Genomic DNA, 23,560 nt, shown 5'->3' with positions numbered 1-23,560 from the left:
GTTTGCAAAGGATTGAAACAAAGGAGGGTGGAATGGAGAGAGAGAAAGAGGGAGCTGGGTGGAGTAGCAGTAGCAGTATGTTGCCCCTAGCCTGGCTGGAAATCAAAGGCAGGCAAGGAGAACCTGGTCAAAATGGTGAAGCTGATTCGATGTGCATAGCAGGGTGGCTTTGAACCAAGTCGCAGGACTCCCTAATAATAGTTGCATTACACTCTGGCTCATTCTCTAAAGATCAACATCCTACAGCCGAGAAAATGGGATTGCAATCAGCTTCAACTACATCGTCCCGTAGCAATCTCTCTCTCACTCCATGGCAGGCCTTAACTTCAGGGGAGAGCTTTTCTCACTCACGCTGAGATTCCACCAAATAGTCTCCCTCTCTCGTGCTGTCCGTCTGAATCGTCTCGGTGTTATTCAAATGTAATGGACAAGCATATCTGCACTCTTTGGCCATGTGAGCATAAAGGGCTTTCACGTGAGACCGTTATGATCCAGAGGGATTACATTCACATGAATTCTCTACATAGAACACCGTCCTTTCTACTGTCACATTTGGACCCAACAGCCCGGCTAGGTCAACTGTACAGCAACAGGCACTTTGTTTACAAAACTCAACATGGCAATCAATGTTCTAGTCGAAATTGTATTTTGAACAATATTACATCCATCACACATTGTTATGTATAAATTTGAGCAGCAGAAACCACCTATTCTGAAGTTCTGTCGGATGACTTCCCAGGTCAAGACCACTCAGAATACTTTCATAATCAATAAACGGTCTCTAGCAGATCTATTTACATCCCTTTTTCCTAATGTGACTGCCCCTACCGGATGTCTTAAAACTATATGTTACTGTCTAGATATGGTTCACGATTCCTTTATTTTATGTCAGAAATTATGGATGGGGTCCATAATATGTATCATGTTGTGTCCCTCCAAAATGATTTTTTTTACTGATATTCACATGGCAGACAATGAAACAGAAATACATGGATATCACAATACATTAACAATAATACATTTACGTTGAAATCACAAGTGAAATTCATGACAATGTGTACATTCAGAGGACTCTGAGAGGCCATACTTGTGAACACTAGAAAAAGCTCAAGGTCAAGTTCAAGCATCAACCAATCAGACAAGCATCAGAATCATGTAGTAACCAAAAAAAGTGTTAAACAAATCAAAATATATTTTATATTTTGGCAGTTACCTGTACAACATTATAGCCTACTTATCATATGTGTTTTATGAAAGCCTAACATACAGTCAAAGCACATAAGAATAGTCAAACTACTCTACAATAGCAACATGTTAACAGAACACAAATAGCATTCAGGCCATATGAGCTCATGTCAACTGGACATTTAATTCATAAGACAGATTAACCCAGAGGGAAGCACTGGATAGAATGGGTGTCAGATATTTTATTGAGTCTTTGCTGAAGAGATTGAAATGACTGGCACTTATTCCACATGCGAGCACAATGATCTGCGAGCTCCAAGGATAAATTAGGCACATTTGTAACAGGCTTCAATGAAGGTGAGGCTGAAGCTCTACAGATCCATCATGGAGCTATGGTTGTCTTTCCCAGGAAGAGGCTCCCCTCTCCCTCCACTCTGCAGTGCAAAGTAAAGGTTGTGCATTAATACAGAGAACAAACAGATGTGCCTTAGTCCTGACTGGCCTGTCTGGGGAAATAAACACTCTACATAGAGCATACATTTATCTCTTTATGAAAATGCAAAAAAATTGAAGAAAACATCATATTGTCGAGTTGCACTGGAAAGCCTGCCTTTGTGGGTCGTAATATGTTGTGTGTGGGAATTGGTATACCTGACATCACAAATTAGGTTTCCTCTGAGAAATGATTTTCTTTTCTCATGCACAACCATACCTGCCATTTGACTGACATTTTTATTCTGTCTCTCATCCTGGTCTTGTTATCAGGTGGTGAGGTTCCGTATACCACCCTGGCCACGAGGATGATGATGGGGGTATGGTGGCTCTTCGCTTTGATCGTACTCTCCTCCTACACGGCCAACCTGGCTGCCTTCCTCACCATCAGCCGTATCGAGAACTCCATCCAGTAAGTAACTGACACACCACCACTCAGGGTGAAGTTTCCCCACGGTACACATCTAGGATCAGCTTTCCCTCCCCCAATCCTAACCTTAACCATTAGTGGGGACAATTTAAAACGGACCCAAGATCAGCTTCTAGGGGCAACTTCATCCTTCACCCACAAAAACCTCTGTCTTCGTGTTTTAGTGAAACCTGTCAGACTGTACCAGGAACAGTTTACAGGCCCAGGTTGAGAAAATGAAGTGGGGGAAATACTTTACATTTTAATTGGGACTAGACTATTGGTTCCAAGTTAGTGTGGTTTATTCAATCCACTTGCTAGAAAGACATTGTGTTATGAATTTGCGGTACAGTACATTCGTACATGTTTGTGAAATTGACATTCAACTGAGGACATTATGTCAAGGCTTTCAGACAGTAAGTGTGTGCATTGTGTCTTCTAGCTAGTTCTCATTGTAGCAACTATTATGGAAGAACATACTGATGCACAAGACAGACACACGTACAGTAGGTTTACCTGTACCCAGACACATACATTTAAGATTAGGGAGGATAATAATTGGTTTATGAGCATGGTTAAACATATAACAATGCTTAAACCACATCAGGAGACCACTTTGGAGGTCTGGAAAAAAATTGAGAAATGTCGATTTTTGATTGTATTAATCCTTGAATTGAAGTGTGCAGGCACTGAGCACTGTTGTTTGGCTAGCTGTTTCTGTAGCACATGAGATAAAGTTTGCAAAGCAAATGGCTATAGGATTTGTTTTGTTTTGTTTTTTATTTCACCTTTATTTAACCAAGTAAGCTAGTTGAGAACAAGTCCTCATTTACAACTGCGACCTGGCAGTGTGACAAAAACAACAGAGTTACACATAAACAAATGTATAGTCAATTACACAATAGAAACATTATGTACAGTGTGTGCAAATGTAGAAGAGTAGGGAGGTAGAGCAATAAATAGGCCATAGAGGCAAAATAATTACAATTTAGCATTAACACTGGTGTGATAGATGTGCAGATGATGATGTGCAAGTAGAGATTCTGGGGTGCAAAAGAGCAAGGATAAATAATATGGGGATGAGGTAGTTGGGTGTGTTATTTACAGATTGTGTACAGGTACAGTGATTGGTAAGCTGCTCTGACAGCTGATGCTTAAAGTTAGAGGGGGAGATATAAGACTCCACCTTCAGTGATTTTTGCAATTCGTTCCAGTCATTGGCAGCAGAGAACTGGAAGGAAAGGCGGCCAAAGGAAGTGTTGACTTTGGGGATTACCAGTGAAATATACCTGCTGGAGTGCGTGCTACGGGTGGGTGCTGCTATGGTGACCAGTGAGCTGAGGTAAGGCGGGGCTTTACCTAGCATAGACTTATAGATGTGGACCTGGAGCCAGTGGGTTTGGCGACGAATATGTAGTGAGGGCCAGCCAACGAGAGCATACAGGTCAGTGGTGGGTAGTATATGGGGCTTTGGTGACAAAATGGTTGGCACTGTGATAGCCTACGTCCAGTTTGCTGAGTAGAGTGTTGGAGGCTATTTTGTAAATGACACCACAGAATTTAAGGATCGGTAGGATAGTCAGTTTTACGAGGGTATGTTTGGCAGGATGAGTGAAGGAGGCTTTGTTGTGAAATAGGAAGCCGATTCTAGATTTACTTTTGGATTGGAGATGCTTAATATGAGTCTGGAAGGAGAGTTTACAGTCAAACCAGACACCTAGGTATTTGTAGTTGTCCACATATTCTAAGTCAGAACCATCCAGAGTAGTGATGCTATTCGGGCGAGAGGGTGCAGGCAGCAATTGTTTGAAGAGCATGCACTAGTTTTGCATGCATTTAAGAAGCCTCGGAAGAAGTGTTGTATGGCATTGAAGCTCGTTTGGAGGTTTGTTAGCACAGTGCCAGATGTATACAGAATGGTGTCGTCTGTGAAGAGGTGTGTCAGAGAATCACCAGAAGCATCATTGATACAGTTGAAGTCGGAAGTTTACATACACTTAGTTTGGAGTCATTAAAACTCCTTTTTCAACTTTCAATTTCTTGTTAACAAACTATAGTTTTGTCAAGTCGGTTAGGACATCTATTTTTCCAACAATTGTTTACAGACATATTATTTCACTTATAATTCACTGTATCACAATTCCAGTGAGTCAGGGGTTTACATACACTAAATTGACTGTGTCTTTAAACAGCTTGGAATATTACAGAAAATTATGTCATGGCTTTAGAAGCTTCTGATAGGCTACTTGACATAATTTGAGTGAATTGGAGGTGGATGTACTTCAAGGCCTACCTTCAAATTCAGTGCCTCTTTGCTTGACATCATGGGAAAATAAAAATAAATCAGCCAAGACCTCAAAAATAATTCTGGTTCATCCTTGGGAGCAATTTCCAAAAGGTACCACGTTCATCTGTACAAACAATAGTGCACAAGCATAAACACCATGGGACCATGCAGCCGTCATACCGCTCAGGAAGGAGACGCGTTCTGTCTCCTAGAGATGAACGTAGTTTGGTGCGAAAAGTACAAATCAATCACAGAACAACAGCAAAGGACCTTGTGAAGATGCTGGAGGAAACAGATCCAAAAGTATCTATATCTGTTACGGTTTTCTAGGTGTGAAGGAGAGTCGGACCAAAATGCAGCGTGTAGATTGCGATCCATGTTTAATGAACAAAAAACGAAACACGAAATAATACAAACATTACAAAAACAAAGAACGTAACGAAAACCGAAACAGCCTATACTAGTGAAAACTCACGCATAGACAGGAACAAGGACACTAAGGACAATCACCCACGACAAAGTCAAAGAATATGGCTGCCTAAATATGGTTCCCAATCAGAGACAACGATAAACACCTGCCTCTGATTGAGAACCACTCCAGACAGCCATAGACTTTGCTAGATAACCCCACTAGCTACAATCCCAATACATACACACCAAAAGCCCAAGACAAAACACACCACAATACAAAAACCCCATGCCACACCCTGGCCTGACCCAATACATGAAGAAAAACACAAAATACTTAGACCAGGGCGTGACAATATCCACAGTAAAACCAGTCCTATATCAACATAACCTGAAAGGCCGCTCAGCAAGGACGATCTGGATATATTGAAGCAACATCTCAAGACATCAGTCATGAAGTTAAAGCTTGGTTGCAAATGAGTCTTCCAAATGGACAATGACCCCAAGCATACTTCCAAAGTTGTTGGCTTAAGGACAACAAAGTCAAGCTATTGGAGTGGCCATCACAAAACCCTGACCTCAATCCTATAGAAAAGGACGTCTACAAACTTGACTCAGTTACACCAGCTCTGTCATGAGGAATGGGCCAAAATTCACCCAACTTATTGTGGGAAGCTTGTGGAAAGCTTTAACAGTTTAAATGCAATGTTAACTAAATACTTATTGAGCATATGTAAACTTCTGACCCACTGGGAATGTGATGAAAGAAATAAAAGCTGAAATAAATCATTCTCTCTACGATTATTCGAACATTTTACATTCTTAAAATAAAGTGGTGATCCTAACTGACCTAAAACAGGGCAATTTTACTTGGATTAAATGTCAGGAATTGTGAAAAACTGAGTTTAAATGTATTTGGCTAATGTGTATGTAAACTACCGACTAAAACTGTATATACAGAGAAAAGAGCCAGAATTGAGAATTGAACCCTGTGGCACCCCCATAGAGACTGCCAGAGGTCCGGACAACAGGCCCTCTGATTTGACACACTGAACTCTATCTGGAAGTAGTTGGTGAACCAGGCGAGGTAGTCATTTGAGAAGCCAAGGCTATTGCGTCTGCCGATAAGAATGCGGTGATTGACAGAGTCCAAAGCGTTGGCCAGGTCAATGAAGATGGCTGCACAGTACTGTCTTTTATCAATGGCGGTTATGATATCGTTTAGGACCTTGAGCATGGCTAAGGTGCACCCATGACCAGCTCGGAAACCAGATTGCATAGTGGAGAAGGTACTGTGGGTTTCGAAATGGTCGGTTATCTGTTTGTTCTCCTGGCTTTCGAAGATTTTAGAAAGGCAGGGCAGGATGGTCCATAACAGTTTGGGTCTAGAGTGGCACCCCCTTTGAAGAGGGGGATGGGCAGCTTTCCAATCTTTTGGGATCTCAGACGATACGAAAGAGGGGTTGAACATGCTAGTAATAGGGGTTGCAACCATTTTAGCTGCTACTTTTAGAAAGAGAGGGTGCAGATTGTCTAGCCCAGCTGATTTGTAGGGATCCAGATTTTGCAGCTCTTTCAGAACATCAGCTATCTGGATTTGGGTGAAGGAGAAGCGGTGGGGGCTTGGGCATGTTGCTGCAGGGATTGCTGAGATGTTGAAGGCCAGCCGTAGAAAAATGCTTATTGAAATTATCGATAATCGTAGATTTATCGGTGGTGACAGTGTTTCCTATCCTCAGTGTAGTGAGTAGCTGGGAGGAGGTGCTCTTTTTCTCCAAGGAATTTACTGTGTCCGAAAACGTTTTGGAATTAGTGCTACAGGATGCAAATTTCTGTTTGAAAAAGCTAGCCTTAGCTTTCTTAACTGACTGAGTATATTGGTTCCTGACTTCCCTGAAAAGTTGCCTATCGCGGGGACTATTCAATGCTAATGCAGAACGCCACAGGGTGTTTTTGTGCTGGTCAAGGGCAGTCAAGTCTGGAGTGAACCAAGGGTTCTTAGTTCTACATTTTTTGAATGGGGCATGCTTATTTAAGATGGTGAGGAAAGCACTTTTAAAGAGCAACCAGGTATCCTCTACTGACGTGATGAGGTCAATATCCTTCCAGGATACCCGGGCCATTTCGATTAGAAAGGTCTGCTCACTGAAGTGTTTTAGGGAGCGTTTGACAGTGATGAGGGGTGGTCGTTTGACCGCGGACCCATGAGGCAATGATCACTGAGATCCTGGATGAAGACAGCAGAGCTGTATTTAGAGGGCAAGTTGGTCAGGATGATATCTAAGAAGGTGCCCATGGCTACGGATTTGTTGTTATACCTGGTAGGTTTGTTGATAATTTGTGTGAGATTGAGGGAATATAGTTTAGATTGTAGGACGGCCAGGGTGTTAAGCATGTCCCAGTTTAGGTCACCTAACAGTACGAACTCTGAATATAGATGGGGGGCAATCAATTAACATATGGCGTCCAGGGCACAGCTGGGGACTGAAGGGTGTCTATAACAAGCAGCAACAGTGAGAGACTTGTTTCTGGAAAGATTGATTTTTAAAAGTAGATGCTTGAATTGTTTGGGCACAGACCTGGATAGTATGACAGAACTCTGCAGGCTATCTCTGCAGTAGATTGCAACTCAGTCCCTTTGGCAGTTCTGTCCTGTCAATGTATAGTTGGGGATGGAAATTTCTGGATTTTTGTTGGCCTTCCAACTCAGTCCCTTTGGCAGTTCTGTCCTGTCAAAATATAGTTAGGGATTTCTGGATTTTTGTTGGCCTTCCTAAGCCAGGATTCAGACACGGCTAGGACATCCAGGTTGGCGGAGTGTGCTAAAGCAGTGAGTAAAACAAACTTAGGGAGGAGGCTTCTAACGTTAACATGCATGAAACCAAGGCTTTTACGGTTACAGAAGTCTACAAATGAGAGCACATGGGGATTGGGAGTGGAGCTAGGGTCTGCAGGGCCTGGGTTAACCTCTACCTCACCAGAGGAACAGAGGAGTAGTAGGATAAGGGTACGACTAAAGGCTATAGGTACTAGTGAGTTCGGAACAGAGAGTAAAAGGATCAGATTTCTGGGCGTGGAAGAATAGATTCAATGGGGCGGCAGGGTAGCCTAGTGGTTAGAGCGTTGGACTAGTTGGACTAGTAACCCGAAAGGTTGCAAGTTCGAATCCCCGAGCTGACAAGGTACAAATCTGTCGTTCAGGCAGTTAACCCACTGTTCCTAGGTCGTCATTGAAAATAAGAATTTGTTCTTAACTGACTTGCCTAGTAAAATAAAGGTAAAATTAAAATAAAAAATAAAAAATGCATAATGTACAGACAAGGGTATGGTAGGATGTGAATACAGTGGAGGTAAACCGGGGCATTGAGTGACTCTGAGAGAGGTTTTGTCTCTAGAGGCACCATTTAAACCAGATGAGGTCACCAGATGTGTGGGGGGGGTGGAACAAAAGGGCTAGCTAAGGCATATTGAGCAGGGCTGGAGGCCCTACAGTGAAAGACAACAATAGTCACAAAACAGCAATAGACGAGGCATATTGACATTAGGGAGAGGCATGGGTGATCATAGGGTCCAGTGAGTAGCTAGGTGAGCTGGAGACAGCGATTCAGACAGCTAGCAGGCCGGGTCTAGCAGACTAGTACATGGGCCTTCGGGGGACGTCGTAACGGAAGAGCCTGTTGAACCCCCCTCGAGCGGTTACGTTGGCAGACCAGTCGTGATGGATCGCCGGGGCTCCATGTCGACAGTAAAAGGTTCCAGGCCAATTGGCAAAATAGTATTGTAGTCCAAGAATTGGCTGATGGACCTCTTCAGCTATCCGGGAGATGGGCCTAGCTCCAGGCTAGCTCCAGGCTAACTGGTGCTTGCTTCGGGACAGTGACGTTAGCCAGGAGTAGCCACTCGGATAGCAGCGAACTAGCTGCGGTGATCCTGTGCAAAGGTTCAGAGCTTGCGGTAGGAATCCGGAGGGAAGGTAGAGAAAAAGCAGTCCGATATGCTCTGGGTTGATATCGCGCTGTGCAGACTGGCAGGAATTGACCGGACTGAGGCTGGCTGATGTCCGAGTTAATGGTGTTGACCGCTAGCAGTAGCTAACTGACTACTAGCTAGTAGCTAGTTAGCTGGCTAGTTTCTGATGGGGGTTCGGGTTTAAAGTGTAAAAAAAATAGCAGATCCGTACCACATTTGGTATGGAGGGTTGCAGGAGAGTATGTTCAGTACGTAGATGGAAGTTGAGATTTAAAAAAAATATATATATATATATACTGCTACGCCATCTTGGAAGAAAATGCAGGCCTCAACCACTACCCTGAGAGCACTTGATTCAGTATATCATGCTGCCCTCAGGTTCATTACAAATCAAAAACATCTAACACATCATTGTGATCTCTACAGTGCTGTTGGCTGGTCTTCATTGACCTTGCGTAGGCATTAACACTGGTATACACTGATTTATAAGGCCATACTGGGTCAAATGTTATTTTATCTCTGTTCTTTTTTAATCATGTCGGTAAATAAATATCAATTAAGGTCCCATTCTCATTTGCTTTTAACAGTACCAAGAATTAGAACAGGTCATGGTAGAAATAGCTCCATGGTCCTAGAATTCTCTCCTGAACATTTTAAAATTTGATGAGTTTAAACACTTGATCGATGTAAATATCATAGAAGAGTGTAATTTTCTTTAGGACAGCTGTTTTTTAGTCAAGACATTTGTGTGTTTTTTAACTTAATATGTACTTGTTGTACTGTATGTGTGTCTATAGTTTTGTTTAATGTTGTGTTAGTGTATGCAAGTTGTTTTGTCTGAAACTTTGTTCCCCCTGCTGCTATTGGACCAGGTCTCTCTCGGAAAAGAGATGTTATCTCAATGAGAAAAACCTGTACAAATAAAGGTTAAATAAAATTAAAAATTAAGTTACACTGGTGGGCCCCGGTGGCATACATTTATAAAACCAAAAGCTTACCTTAACTTGGAAGAGTTCCAGTGTTTGATAACCATAACCATCTAACTAACATAGCATCCCTCTCTGTTTGAGCCGGTTGTTTGAGTAGGCTAAACTAGCTAGCTAAGTAAGTGAAAGTGAGAAAAAAAATGGCTAACTCTCTCACTTTCTCTTTGCTTCTCCTTCCTTTTTGAAAAGATTATTTGTTAAAAACTGTTCAACTATTGTCTTTCTCTCTCTTTGAGTCAACTACTCACCACATTTTATGCACTGCAGTTCTAACTAGCTGTAGCTTATGCTTTCAGTACAAGATACATTTTCTGATACTGACAACATGTCAGTTCATGCTACAAGGGCTCTAATAGGTTGGAGGACGTCCTCCGGAAGTTGTCAAAATTACTGTGTAAGTCTATGGAAGGGATGAGAACCATGAGCCTTCTAGGTTTTGTATTGAAGCCAGATGTCCTCCAGCTTTTCGTCCTCCAGCTACACCATCGTGCTACCACAGAGAATGTAGTTGTGGCTACAGTAGACCATTGCAAAACAGTGTTTTGATCAATTATTTGGTGACGTGAATATACAGTATATCGTTTTTATCGAGAACTGATATCTTTTTTACATTTTCACTGTTTTTATGAAATTTACTGAGGAGGATGGTCCCCACCCTTCCTGCTGTGAGGAGCCTCCATTGCCTCACACTGCAGTTGACGGAGTGTGTATAAATGAATCCACATGGGAATATACATTCGTAGCACTGCTCTCTCTGCTCACTGCTCTCTCTCGCACTCTCTGTATCAATCAGGCAGTCTGCTGTTTCTGGAGAGATGGAGTGTCTGTCTGGGAAGAAGCCACATGGGCACATCCCCTCTCTAGGGGCCAGTGAGGGCCCTCTGTTTTTAATTTCCTGTGTGGCACAAATCAGATCTATCATCCTGCGGGTGACGTCACTCTCCCGGGCACAACGGGTAACTGGTTTACGAGGATTCCACGGTGGACTCTATGGTGTTTTAGGAGGATGAAACTATGTGCCCACGCTGAAGGAGGACTAGAGCAGATCTGAGGGAGTGTGTGTGAGTTGTGGCAGGTAGAGGGGCCCAGAGTCAACAGTTAGGGAACCTTCTTCAACACCACGTCAATCTCTTCAACACCACATCCCACACCACGTCGATTGAAATTGCATGTCTTTACTAAGCCTTGTCTCTGTTTATCATCTCGTCGTCATCATTTGTTTGCTCCCCTCACGGTGCCACGCCTAAATCCCCACCGCTCATTTGGCAAATCAGATTCCGGAATGCCTAGCAGTAAGAAGTTAATTGTGCTTTAGCGAGAATATCTCATCTCCCTGCTCCATCTTGCTGGAGAAGGTTAGGGAAATAAAGCGAGAGAAAGAGAGAGGGAGAGAGAGTGGGAACGCCCCCCCCCTTTCCCTTTTTTGTTTTGTTTTTGCATGAGACGTCATTAATGAGTCCTTCTCAAATTGCTCCGTTCTACTTCTATGCAGCTAATTATGATTTCCATACATTTCAATGTATTATCTTTAATGTGTAGACTCTGGGATCATTACTGCAATAATTAGAGCCTAAACTTTACACCCAGGGGCCTGTTGTTTTAAAGAGGAGGGATGTGCTACCTCAGACAGGAAACCCTCAAGATTTATGGAATGTGAATTGAGATGGGAGGGGGAAAAGGGAAACAAACTCTGATCTTGTAATTAGATGGTCTGTAATCTGATAAAAGTTTGATTACCATTCTTGCAGTGAGTTTGGAAAGTGGATCTCTTGGATCTCTCCCCTCCTCAGTCCTTATACACATTTTAATCTGTTTCTATCTACAGATAAGGAGGGAGTCATATAGATAGCATTTTAATAGTGCTCTGCTACGGTGTCATTGAGCCAGTAAAGCTGGATGGCTTGACACAGTGACAAGAAAAAGAGACAGATTTTTTTGTATTAATACTCCAAGGTTGAGTTTTGTGGAGGATTGTTTTTGTTAGATAGTGTTGCGAATCCTTTAGGGGGAGATTGGAGGAGAGTGGAGCTGAAGCAGCAGAGCTGGTAGGAACAGAATGTGTGAACAGTGAAAAGATAGGAGTCAGCAGGCATTGTGGGCGGATTGATCGAAGAGGAGAGATGGAGGACTGAGGATTGGGTTCAGAAAAAAGAAAGAGAGGAGAGGAGAGGGCACCCGTTTAGAGCGAGAGGACATGGAGTGGAAGGATGAGTATAAGGATGGAGGGGTGGATTGACGGAGGGTGTGTGTGTTTGCGTATGTGTGTGTGTGCGCGCGCGTGTGTGTGCGTGTGTGTGTTGGGGAATTGGGCAAACACCTGCTTTGTCAGGGACAACATTAGACATTTAAAGGGCTGTCATTGTGTCTTTGAGTGTCATGAAAAGCGCTACACAAATTCCAATGTATTCTTAGTAAACACCAATAAACCTACAGTGGACACATCACACATGGTGGCTTCACAAGGTGAGGGACATGTTTGAGAGAGGGGTGTATTCATTAGTGCACGCTGAGGAAATCGTGTTGCAATTGAAAGCATTTTGCAATTAAATGTGTGTAATAAACAAGTCTCGGCTCATCCCTCTCTGTTTCTCCCCTTTTTCTTTTCTGTTTGATTTCTACACCCCTGATGAACAGGTAGTTAGTTGTTTTGGCCCTTTTCAAAAGTGGTGCACTACATAGGGTATAGGTTGCCATTTGGGACACAAGCATAGTCTACCTTAGTCTACGACTCCTCCACCCACCCCACCATCACTCTCCTTATATTCCCATGTGCCCACACATTATTTAAGGAGAATTTCCCCCTTCAAAGAGAATGCAAATGATAGACACGGGCATGCCGAAATGTGGAAGAGGGAAGTGGGAAGATTAAGGGCAAGGATTAATTGACAGCAATAAAAGATTAACATTTGGCAGCCAGGTTCATTAAAACCTCAAAGAGGGTTGAAAGTAGCTGCAGAGAGCAGGGGGGAGTAGTGCGGGGGGGTGACAGTATGCTGATGTAACGATATTCAATTAATGAATTCTCCGGTAAACTCGTTGTGTGATTGTACTTAGAATAATTGAAACGGAAGGGCATAACACGATGGAGTTCTCTTTCTACGGACTAAATCTGTCCGTAAACAGAAGTGTAACAATACTGACGGCGATGGAATTGTTGTTCTCCTAGTCACATCGGCAGCTTGTGTTAAAGCAATTTGACAAACAAACAGTAATTAGTCCCAGGAATGGTTTTCTATTACAGTTATAAATGGTGAGTGTTTGAAAACTTATCAAACCGTAGCATTGTAATTAAAATACCTTCATTTCCCTGGAGGTGGTGATGGTATGAGAGTGATTTTATTTCAGTTCTCTATTATTCCCCTTTTTGTTGAACTACATGGAGCTTCTTGCCAGTTGATTGGCTGGCTTACCCTTAACTATATTCATGTTATTAACTCAGCGCTGACAGAACAACTCTTTGTTTAACTAGTGTGTGTGTGTGTGTGTGTGTGTGTGTGTGTGTGTGTGTGTGTGTGTGTGTGTGTGTGTGTGTGTGTGTGTGTGTGTGTGTGTGTGTGTGTGTGTGTGTGTGTGTGTGTGTGTGTGTGTGTCCCTCTATGCGTACTATAGGTCAATGGGTTTGGAGTGTGATTATTTGCACGTGTATCTAACTATAATTCCACATCATCGTCTTTGTACATGTGTACATGTACATGTGTCTTTCCCCTAACCTCCCCCTACTGTCTTTGTCTATAGGTCTCTCCAGGACCTGTCCAAGCAGACAGAGTTGCCCTACGGGACGGTGTTGGACTCGGCTGTGTACGAGCAGGTGCGCAGTAAGGCCATGAACCCCTTTGAAAGGGACCCCATGTACTCCCAGATGTGGCGTATGATCAACCGCACCGGAGGGGCTGACAACAACGTGGAGGAGTCCAAGGAGGGCATCCGCAAGGTAGGTGGCCATACTACACTAAATGAAACACCCACATTATCATGCAATAGTGGGCGCGTCCAAGGAGGGCATCCTCAGACTTCACATAGCCTATGCCATTTCGCAGATGCTTTTATCCAAAACAACATACACTACAGTGAGCTCATACATTTTAGTATGTGTGAACTTGGGGGAATCTGGCTAACTAATGCAGTATATGAACCCATGACCCTGGCATTGCAGGCACCATGCTCTTACCAACTGAGGCTCACAAGATCATGTGTGTTCTAACATTATTTACAGATTTTCTCAATTGCTAAAACACTAAAACCCATTAGCTGAACAAAGTTCTCAGTTGCCTGGACTCATATAGCTAATTATGCAGTCTGTTGTCAATACCTTAAACCATTTCACATGGTAAAACACAATTTGCAGATCTCACTTAGACTTTTCAGCAAAACTCTAAACACATTCTCATTCTCAAAACACATTCTGCACTCTAATGCACATGTCATCCATACTGGTAAACACAAGTGGCAACAATCAAATACAAATAGAGAACATATGTCATTGATTGAACACAACCACTCAAAATTTATTTAACCTGTTTCAAATGATGCGACACAACCAATATAAGCCAGTTCAGAGAGCAAACAGGTTGTTGAAGGTGGGAAGGAGAAAGTCTGAGAATGGATACTGTAGTACAGTGCATTGTAGGCTGTATACTGTACAATGGACAAATTGTATGGCCTAAACAGTGTGCTTTCCATTTATTAACAGTACTGACTGCTCAATAGATTTTGACTGGTTGCAGGTTCATATCAACAAAGAACAAGAATTATAGTATCACAGAGACAAAGGACAAGTTTGTGAGATGCAGGGTACAGTACTGTAAAAAACAAAATTGCAAAGAGCAAAGCAGAGTAATAATTTCTGATCAATTTTGAGCTACTATGATAGAACATGTTTTCGTTCATCAAAAGACAATGACGGAAAAATATGAATATTTTTTTAGATTAAAAATGTACTTCTCCCTGAGAATTGTATGTTTTGAACAATGTGTTTTCTATTTTTCGGTGTATTGTTTACTGACTGCTTGAGAGTGTATATCATTTTGATCACTTTGTTTATTATTTGAGAGCCGTGTTTGATTTTGAACACAGGTAAAACTGTTTTGAGGTGAATGTTTCATTTTGCAAGAGGAGTCAGGTTATGTAAATAGTGCTTGAAGATGAGGTTTTGTGTTTAATGTTTTCAAGGAAATGGAGCAAGGTTTCAGAAATGGTGTTTTAGCAATTGAGAAAAACTGTAATATGCTGTGTTCTAGACCTCTTACTAGTCATGAATGTTTCATAGGGTTTCATATACCGCACCTCTGGCTGGGTGACACGTGTGGCGTGTTTTACATGTGTTCCTTATTGTCAGTAGTTTGTTAAGCATTCATTTCTAAACAACAACTATAGACTGAAAACTAGCATGTGAGTCACAGAGAGAGTGAGAGGGAGGGAGAGAGAAAGACAGAGAGAGAGAGCGAGAGAGAGAGAGAGAAGGCTGTACTCTAGCTCTCTAAATGTTTCTTGTGAGATACATGTATGCATGGTTTAGTGCTCATTCCCCTAGATATTTACTTACTACCATAAGTGCCTAGTACTGGTACGTAAATACATCATTTGTAAGCCTCAACACACGTACAGTATATCCTCCCTGATGTTTTAATTCCTGAATTAGAGCTGACATAGGCTTTGTGTCCCAAATGGTTCCCTATTCCCTATTTAATGCACTACTTTTGATACATACAGTATGGGGAGTAGGGTGCCATTTGGGATATACACGTGGTAACAGCAATTAAAGCAATGGTAAATGAGTGAAGTATGACTTCAAGTCTTCATCTCCATGCCTTGAGGATTATTAGGGCTGAATATCTCATTAGTGGGTTTGGTTTCATGAATTAGTCAGCATTTTTTTGAGGTGATCAGCACTCCCAGGTGCTCAGATAAATATTGCATGACAGGGGTGTCACCCCCAGAGTAGCAGACAAGTACAACAACTGTGAAGCTTAATGCAGGCCACCACACCCACTGCGCTCTCTCTACCTGCCTCCCCTTTTCTCCCTTATTCCCCCACCCTCCCCCTCACTGGGCTGTAGGCTCAACGTCTCCCTCTAGTGGGATACTGGTGTCCCTGACTCTCTCCCTTGCAATGACAAGTTTCTCTCTCCTAACCTAGAATCGTTTTTTTCCCCTTTCTTTAAAAAAAAATATATATATATATTTAAATTTTGAAGCAGTATCTCTGAAAAGCAGTATCTTTTGTCTGAAGGGCCAGTGACTCCGGCAGCCATACCTTCCCGCCATAACACAGCCATAATACCCGGCAGTCATACCTTGTATTTTATGCCTCTCTCTCCTGCTCCATGTTTTGTTGGCCGGGTGTTGACAGTTGTATATTCCACACACTGTCAATACACCCCTCCGAATCACAGTCCCAGGCAGTATGGATTTTCTCCCCCACACTTTTCAGGTTGCAATCATTGTAGCAGAATAATATGATCTGTCAGAGCCCCTGCGTTTCTTTTATCAGGAACATAGCATATGTTAGCATAACCCTGAAGGACAATGTTAGGGGCACCAATCGCTGCCACTTCAGTCAAAGCTCAGAACGATCAATACTTTTTTAGGTTCCCCTCAAGCAGCATACCACCCTGCATCCAGCTGCTGGCTTACCTCAAGCTAAGCAGCGTTGGTCCTGGTCAGTCCCTAGATGGGAGACCAGATGCTGCTGGAAGTGGTGTTGCAGGGTATGTAGGGGACACTCTTTCCTCTTAAGATAATGTCCCAGGGCAGTGCAGGGGACATTGGCCAGCATATGGTGCCATCTTTCAGATGGGATGTTAATTGTGGTCATTTAAAATCCCATGGCACTTATCACAAGAGTAGGGGTGTTAACACGGTTATCCTGGTTAAATTCCCAACCTGACCCCATTCTATCATGGCCATCTAATCATCTCCTTCATTCTCACCTCTCCACCAATCATGCCAGCTGATGTGTAGTGAGCGTTCTGGCACAAAATGGTTGGCGTGCATCACCCAAGTGGGTGCCACACATTGGTGGTGGATAAGGTCAGTTTCCCCCTTACTATGTAAAGCGCTTTTTGTAGGTAGAAAGTTGATATACACGGTGTATTCGGAAAATATTCAGACCCCTTCCCCTTTTCCACATTTTGTTACGTTACAGCCTTATTAAACAAATACCCCATAATGACAAAGCGAAAACCGTTTTTTAGGAATGTTTCCAAATTTCTAAAACAAACAAACAACAGAAATACCTTCTTTACATAAGTATTCAGACCCTTTGCTATGAGAATCCAAATTGAGCTCAGGTGCATCCTGTTTCCATTGATGATGCTTGAGATGTTTCTACAACTTGATTGGAGTCCACCTTTGGTAAATTCAAATGGTTGGACATGATTTGGAAAGACACACACCTGTCTACATATGGTCCCGCAAATGACAATATATGTCAAAGCAAAAACCAAGCTATGAGGTCGAACGAATTTCCGTAGAACCTCGAGACAGGATTGTGTTGAGCCAGAGATCTGGGAAAGGGTACCAAAAAATGTCTGCAGCATTGAAAGTCCCCAAGAACACAGTTGCCTCCATCAATCTTAAATGGACGTTTGGAACCACAAAGACCCTTCCTAGAGCTGGCCGCCCGGCCAAACTGAGCAAACTGGGGAGAAGGGCCTTGGTCAGGTAGGTGACCAAGAATCCAATGGTCATTTTGACAGAGCTTCAGAGTTTCCCTGTGGAGATAGGAGAACCTTCCAGAAGGATAACCATCTCTGCAGCCCACCAATCAGGCCTTTATGGTACAGTGACCAGACAGATACCACTCCTCAGTAAAAGGCACATGACAGCCCTCTGGGAGTTTGCCAAAAGGTACATAAAGGACTCAGACCATGAGAAAAAATATTCTCTGGTCTGATGAAACCAAGATTAAACTCTTTTAGCCTGAATGCCAAGCGTCACGTCTGGACGAAACCTGGCACCATCCCTATGGTGAAGCATGGTGGTGGCAGCATCATGCTGTGGGGATGTATTTCTGCAGAAGGGACTGGGAGACTAGTCAGGATCAAGGGAAAGATGAATGGAGCAAAGTACATAGAGATCTTTGATGAAAACCTGCTCCAGAGCACTCAGGACCTCAGACTGGGGCGAAGGTTCACATTCCAACGGGACAATGACCCTAAGCACACAGCCAAGACAATGTTGGAGTGGGTTCAGGACAAGTCTCTGAATGTCCTTGAGTGACCCAGCCAGAGTCCAGACTTGAACCTGATCGAAAATCTCTGGAGAGACCTGAAAATAGCTGTGCAACGACACTCCCCATCCAATCTGACAGAGCTTGAGAGGATTTGCAGAGGATAATGGAAGAATTTCCCCACATACAGGTGTTCCAAGCTTGTAGCGTCATACCCAAGAAGACGCGAGGCTGTAATTGCTGCCAAAGTTGCTTCAACAAAGTACTGAGTAAAGGGCCTGAATCCTTGTGTAAATGTGACATTTCAGTTGCTTATTTATTTATACATTTACAACAAAAAAATTACAACCTGTTTTTGCTTTGTCATTGTGGGGTATTTAGTGTAATTTGTTAAGGGGGGGAAAAAAACAATTTAATACATTTTAGAATAAGGCTCTTGTCACGCCCTGACCTTAGAGATCCTTTATATTCTCTATTTGGTAGGTCAGGATGTGACTAGGGTGGGAAATCTATGTTTATATTTCTTTGTTGGCCGAATATGGTTCCCAATCAGAGGCAGCTGTCTATCGTTGTCTCTGATTGAGGATCATAATTAGGCAGCCCTTTTTCCCACCTTCTGTTGTGGGATCTTGTCTTTGTTTGTTGCATGGGTTGCACTCCTAAGCTTTTCGTTCATTGAGTTGCTTATTGGGCTTTTTGGTGGAACATTATAATAAAGAAAATGTACGCCTAGCGCGCTGCACCTTGGTCTTCATTTAACGATGGACGTTACAGCTCTAACATAACAAAATGTGGAAAAATTCAAGAGGTCTGGATACTTTCCGAATGTACTGTAAATCCAATCCAAAACCTATTCTTGGAATTTTAGCAATATATTATTATGACATTTTTCACATATTGTTCATATCATAGCCATTTGACTATCAATCTTAAAATCCTTAACTTCTTATGGCTGCAATCCCGTTAACGGAAGCGATATGACAACAACCAGTGAAAGTACAGGGCGCCAAATTCAAAAGAACAGAAGAGTCAAAGTGGGGGGGGGGGTTCTACTAAGTTCTACTAAGTTAAAATATGGAATTGTTTTTAGATGGTCATACCAAGGATCACTTAGCTATTTCATTTAGAATTGAAGGACCCCATTGAAGGACACCTTTAGGTATAACAAAAACTACTTCCATGTATACTTCCATAAAAATGTTTAACTGGTACCGTGGTGCCTTCAGACGAGTTTTGTGAGGCTTGTGGGCGTCTGACAAAAACGCCTCCTGCTGGCGGGAGACAGAGTTGGGCTTCGTTCTTTACGTCTTCCACTCTGGTGGGAGTAAGCCATCTAGTGCGAGAGACTCATTGGAATGAAGACTAGAGCAGACACAGAAGTTTTTATTGAATAATCTCAAAAGTAAAATATACACAAAACACTTTTTTGGTTACTACATGATTTCCTATGTGTTATTTCATAGTTTCGATGTCTTCACTATTATTCTACAAAGTAGAAAATAGTACAATGAAAGAAAAACCCTTGAATGAGTGGGTGTGTCCAAACTTTTGACTGGTACTGTATATAAAAGTCAAAAGTTTGGACCCACCTACTCATTTCAGGGGGGTCTCAAATGTTCAAAGTATCCACCCTTTACCTTGATGACAGCTTTGCACACTCTTGGCATTATCTCAACCAGCTTCATGAGGTAGTCACCTGGAATGCATTTCAATTAACAGATGTGCCTTGTTCATAGTTAATTTTTGGAATTTCTATCCTTCTTAGTGCGTTTGAGACAGACAATCAATTCTGTTGTGACAAGGTAGGGGTGGTATACAGAAGATAGCCCTACTTGGTAAAATACCATATTATGGCAAGAACAGATCAAATAAGCAAAGGGAAATGACAATCCATCATTACTTTAAGACATGAAGGTCAGACAATCTGGAACATTTTAAGAACATTAAAAGTTTGTTCAAGCGCAGTCACAAAAACCATCAAGGGCTATGATGAAACTGCCTCTCATGAGGACTGCCACAGGAAAGGAAGACCCAGAGTTACTTCTGCTGCAGAGGATAAGTTCATTAGTTACCAGCCTCAGGAATTGCAGCCCAAATACATTTTTCACAGAGTTCAGACACTGTGTAAATCAGGCCTTCATGGTTGAATTGCTGCAAAGAAACCATTACTAAGAAGAAAATACTTACCTAGTCCAAGAAATACTAGCAATGGACATTAGACTGGTAGAAATCTGTCCTTTGGTCTGATGAGTCCAAATGTGAGATTTTTGGTTCCAACCATGTCTTTATGAGATGCAGAGTAGGTGGTTCCCACCATGAAGCATGGAGGATGTGTGATGGTGTGGGGGTGCTTTGCTGGTGACGCTGTCTGTAATTTATTTAGAATTCAAGGCACACTTAACCAGCATGGATCCCACAGCATTCTGCAGTGATACGCCATCCCATCTGATTTGCACTTAGTGGGACTAATTTGTTTTTCAACACGACAATGACCCAACACACCTCCAGGAAGTGTAATGGCTATTTGACCAAGAAGGAGAGTGATGGAGTGCTGCATCAGATGACCTGGCCTACACATTCACCTGACCTCAACCCAATTGAGATGGTTTGGGATGAGTTGGACCACAGAGTGAAGGAAAAGCAGCCAACAAGTGTTCAGCATATGTGGGAACTCCTTCAAGACTTTTGTAAAAGCATTCCATGTGAAGCTGGTTGAGAGAATGCCAAGAGTGTGCAAAGCTGTCATCAAGGCAAAGGGTGGCTGCTTTTAAAGAATCTCAAATATAAAATATATTTTGATTTAACTTTTTTTGTTACTACATGATTCCATATGTGTTATTTCATAGTTTTGATGTTTTCACTATTATTCTACAATGTGGAAGAAGAAGATTTTACTGTAGTTTATTATATACTGTTGGGCTTTCAAGTATATCCTGACATAGTACTTTAATAGCATGGCTCCCATCACTGCTCATTGTCATATGGCCGGAGGCCGAGGCTGTACATCTTCTCTTTCACTACATCAGTGTCCTCTAGAGAACTAAAATTGCAGTCGATTCCACATATGCATGCTGCTCTGTCTGGAATAACGAGAGTAGCTATGAAGATTATGCTAATAACCCAGGTAATGGTGAATCATCCTTCTGCTAGTTGGTTCTTTCTGGATGCAGGAGAAAATGGTCATGGCTCGTCTCTGGAGAGATATAGAGGGTGAGGGAGGGAGGGATGGAGGGGGAGATGGGAGGTGTCTGACTACAAATGAGGTTGTCCTTCACACTGCGGTGCTAAAAGTGATCTCAGTCATTTTTCTCATTGTGCCGACTTCATTACCAAGGGCTTATATTGCAAACATGTCCCTCACACTTAAGAGAGAGGGAGGGGGTCGATGGAGATAGAGAGGGGATGATAGATGGATAGATGGATAGACTACATGACCAAAAGTATGTGGACAACTGCTCTTCGAACATCTCATTAAAAAATATAATGGGCATCATGGAGTTTTATAGCACTCCAGCCGACGCTTAGCATTGTGCGTGGTGATATTAGGCTTGGGTGGGGCCTCTCGGCCATGGAAACCCATTTCATGAAGCTCCCGACGAACAGTTATTGTGCTGACATTGCTTCCAGAAGCATTTTGGAACTCGGTAGTGAGTGTTGCAACCGAGGACAGGCGATTTTTACACACTATACGCTTCAGCATTCATTCAGTGAGCTTGTGTGGCCTACCACTTCACGGCTGAGCCGTTGTTGCTCCTAGACGTTTCCACTTCACATTAATAGCACTTACAGTTGACCGGGGCAGCTCTAGCAGGGCAGAAATTTGACGAACTGACTTGTTAGAAAGGTGGCATCCTATCATGGTGCCACATTGAAAGTCACTGTGCTCTTCAGTAAGACAATTCTACTCCCAATGCATGTCTATGGAGATTCATGGCTGTGTGCTCAATTTTATACAGCTGTCAGCAACGGGTGTGGCTGAAATAGCCGAATCCACTAATTTGAAGGTGTGTCCATGTACTTTTGTATATATATATAGTATAGGATACGATAGGATAGGATAGGATAAGGTAGGTAGGTAGGTAGGTAGGTAGGTAGGTAGGTAGGTAGGTAGGTAGGTAGGTAGGTAGGTAGGTAGGTAGGTAGCTAGGTAGGTAGGTAGGTAGGTAGGTAGGTTGGTTGATAGAGTAAGTGAGAGTGATAGATAGAGTGATGGAGGGGGGAGGGAAAGGAAGAGAGAGCATGGGAGCATTCATGATTACCATTCATGATTACAAATTACTTCAAAATTGTGGAATGTTCATCCACTCTAAAATAATTCCAGCATCCAAACTGCATGTATACTTGTGCTATTTGATGAATGGAAATAGACATCTGTTACAAAACACCAAAATGTGTGCCTATTGTATAGATTACCTCAACTAGCCTGTATCCCTGCACACTGCCTCGGTACCGGTGCCCCCTGTATATAGCCTAGTTATTGTTATTCTTATTGTGTTACTTTTTATTATGACTTTTTATTTTAGCCTGCTTGGTAATATATTTTTCTTCTTGAACTGCACTGTTGGTTAAGGGCTTGTAAGTCAGCATTTCACGGTAAAGTCTACACTTGTTGTATTCGGCGCATGTGGCAAATAGTTTGATTTGACATTCAGCGATTGCCATTGATTAGGCCTACATTAGCTGATGCATCTTGCTGACAAATGTACCTTTTTTTGTGGCCTGAAACGTCGGGTTAACTGAAATGGGGCTGAAACTATCCCGAGGAAAAACAGGATGGTCACTCTAACAAACATGGTCAATTTACTAGACTAGGCTACAAAGTGTATTACCCTGAACTTCAATTAGCCTTTACGTTAGCCAGTGATGTAGTTATTTTTTAATTTTTTAAATAGGTCGTAAACTCCGATTGCTGGTCACGGTGAAAAAAAAGTAACGCTCCTTATACTTTCAACGCATTTTTTGGAACAAGGTGGGTAAACAGCGTTTGCTTGCATTTACCCTCCACGAGGTCTACACCTCTGCTGGTAGCCTACCCTCTCAGCCAAGGCCATTGTAAACGCATGAACACACACAAAATAGGTAGTCTTTACATTCAATATAATAGACGAGTTGAATCAAAACATGTTTTACACCCTAGTTCACGAGTTGTCCATAATTCATGAGAGTTAATGCTCGGAGTCGTCACAGATCGTGTGACATTAAGCACAACCTTTTATTTCTTTACATGAATGACATTTATGACAGTATTATTTTTCATTACTAAGCATTTAACAATTGAATTAACATGGAACTTTAACCTTGTACGAATCATGGATCTTGGAGATCTTGGAAAAATGTGCTATGCCTACATAATGTTTCAATACGTTTCACTGTGAAAACAGTGAAAATAATGTAGGCCTATGCAATTGCAAATTCGAATGCTTCTAACTGAAAGAGTCAACTATAAGCCTACTGTTATTAACGTGTACTTGTTGGATGGATTGGATGCGCATTGGTGTCTAGCTGTAGACTAGTTCTCTTGTGATATTGTCAACCATCATCAGCTGATCCAGGAAAGAAAACAAATGTTGATTGAAAATAATAAAGCTAAATGAATGGTCTACTACTTCCGGCCATGGATGGCACGGAGAACACCGGTACCCGTGCCCACTTGA

General features: G+C 42.3%; 1 protein-coding gene across 4 annotated transcripts in view; it reads left to right on the top strand.

Annotated features, from left to right (window-relative positions):
- LOC109895605 (glutamate receptor ionotropic, delta-2-like) overlaps positions 1-23,560 on the top strand; it is a 521,177-nt gene that overhangs the window by 439,864 nt on the left and 57,753 nt on the right. For all 4 annotated transcript variants that reach the window (XR_004210832.1, XM_020489443.2, XM_031830443.1 and 1 more), the window contains 2 exons: positions 1,951-2,089; positions 13,472-13,667. Coding sequence is in view for 3 of the 4 variants with exons in the window: in XM_020489443.2 (XP_020345032.2) it covers positions 1,951-2,089; positions 13,472-13,667 (335 nt within the window). In the remaining variant the exon portion in view is untranslated. The remainder of the gene's footprint in view (positions 1-1,950; positions 2,090-13,471; positions 13,668-23,560) is intronic.

This window comes from Oncorhynchus kisutch, linkage group LG8 (genome assembly GCF_002021735.2).
Source record: "Oncorhynchus kisutch isolate 150728-3 linkage group LG8, Okis_V2, whole genome shotgun sequence".
In the NCBI taxonomy this organism is placed as follows: Eukaryota; Metazoa; Chordata; class Actinopteri; order Salmoniformes; family Salmonidae; genus Oncorhynchus; species Oncorhynchus kisutch.
Note: the sequence above shows the minus strand (reverse complement) of the source record. Positions and strands in the feature narration are given on the sequence as shown.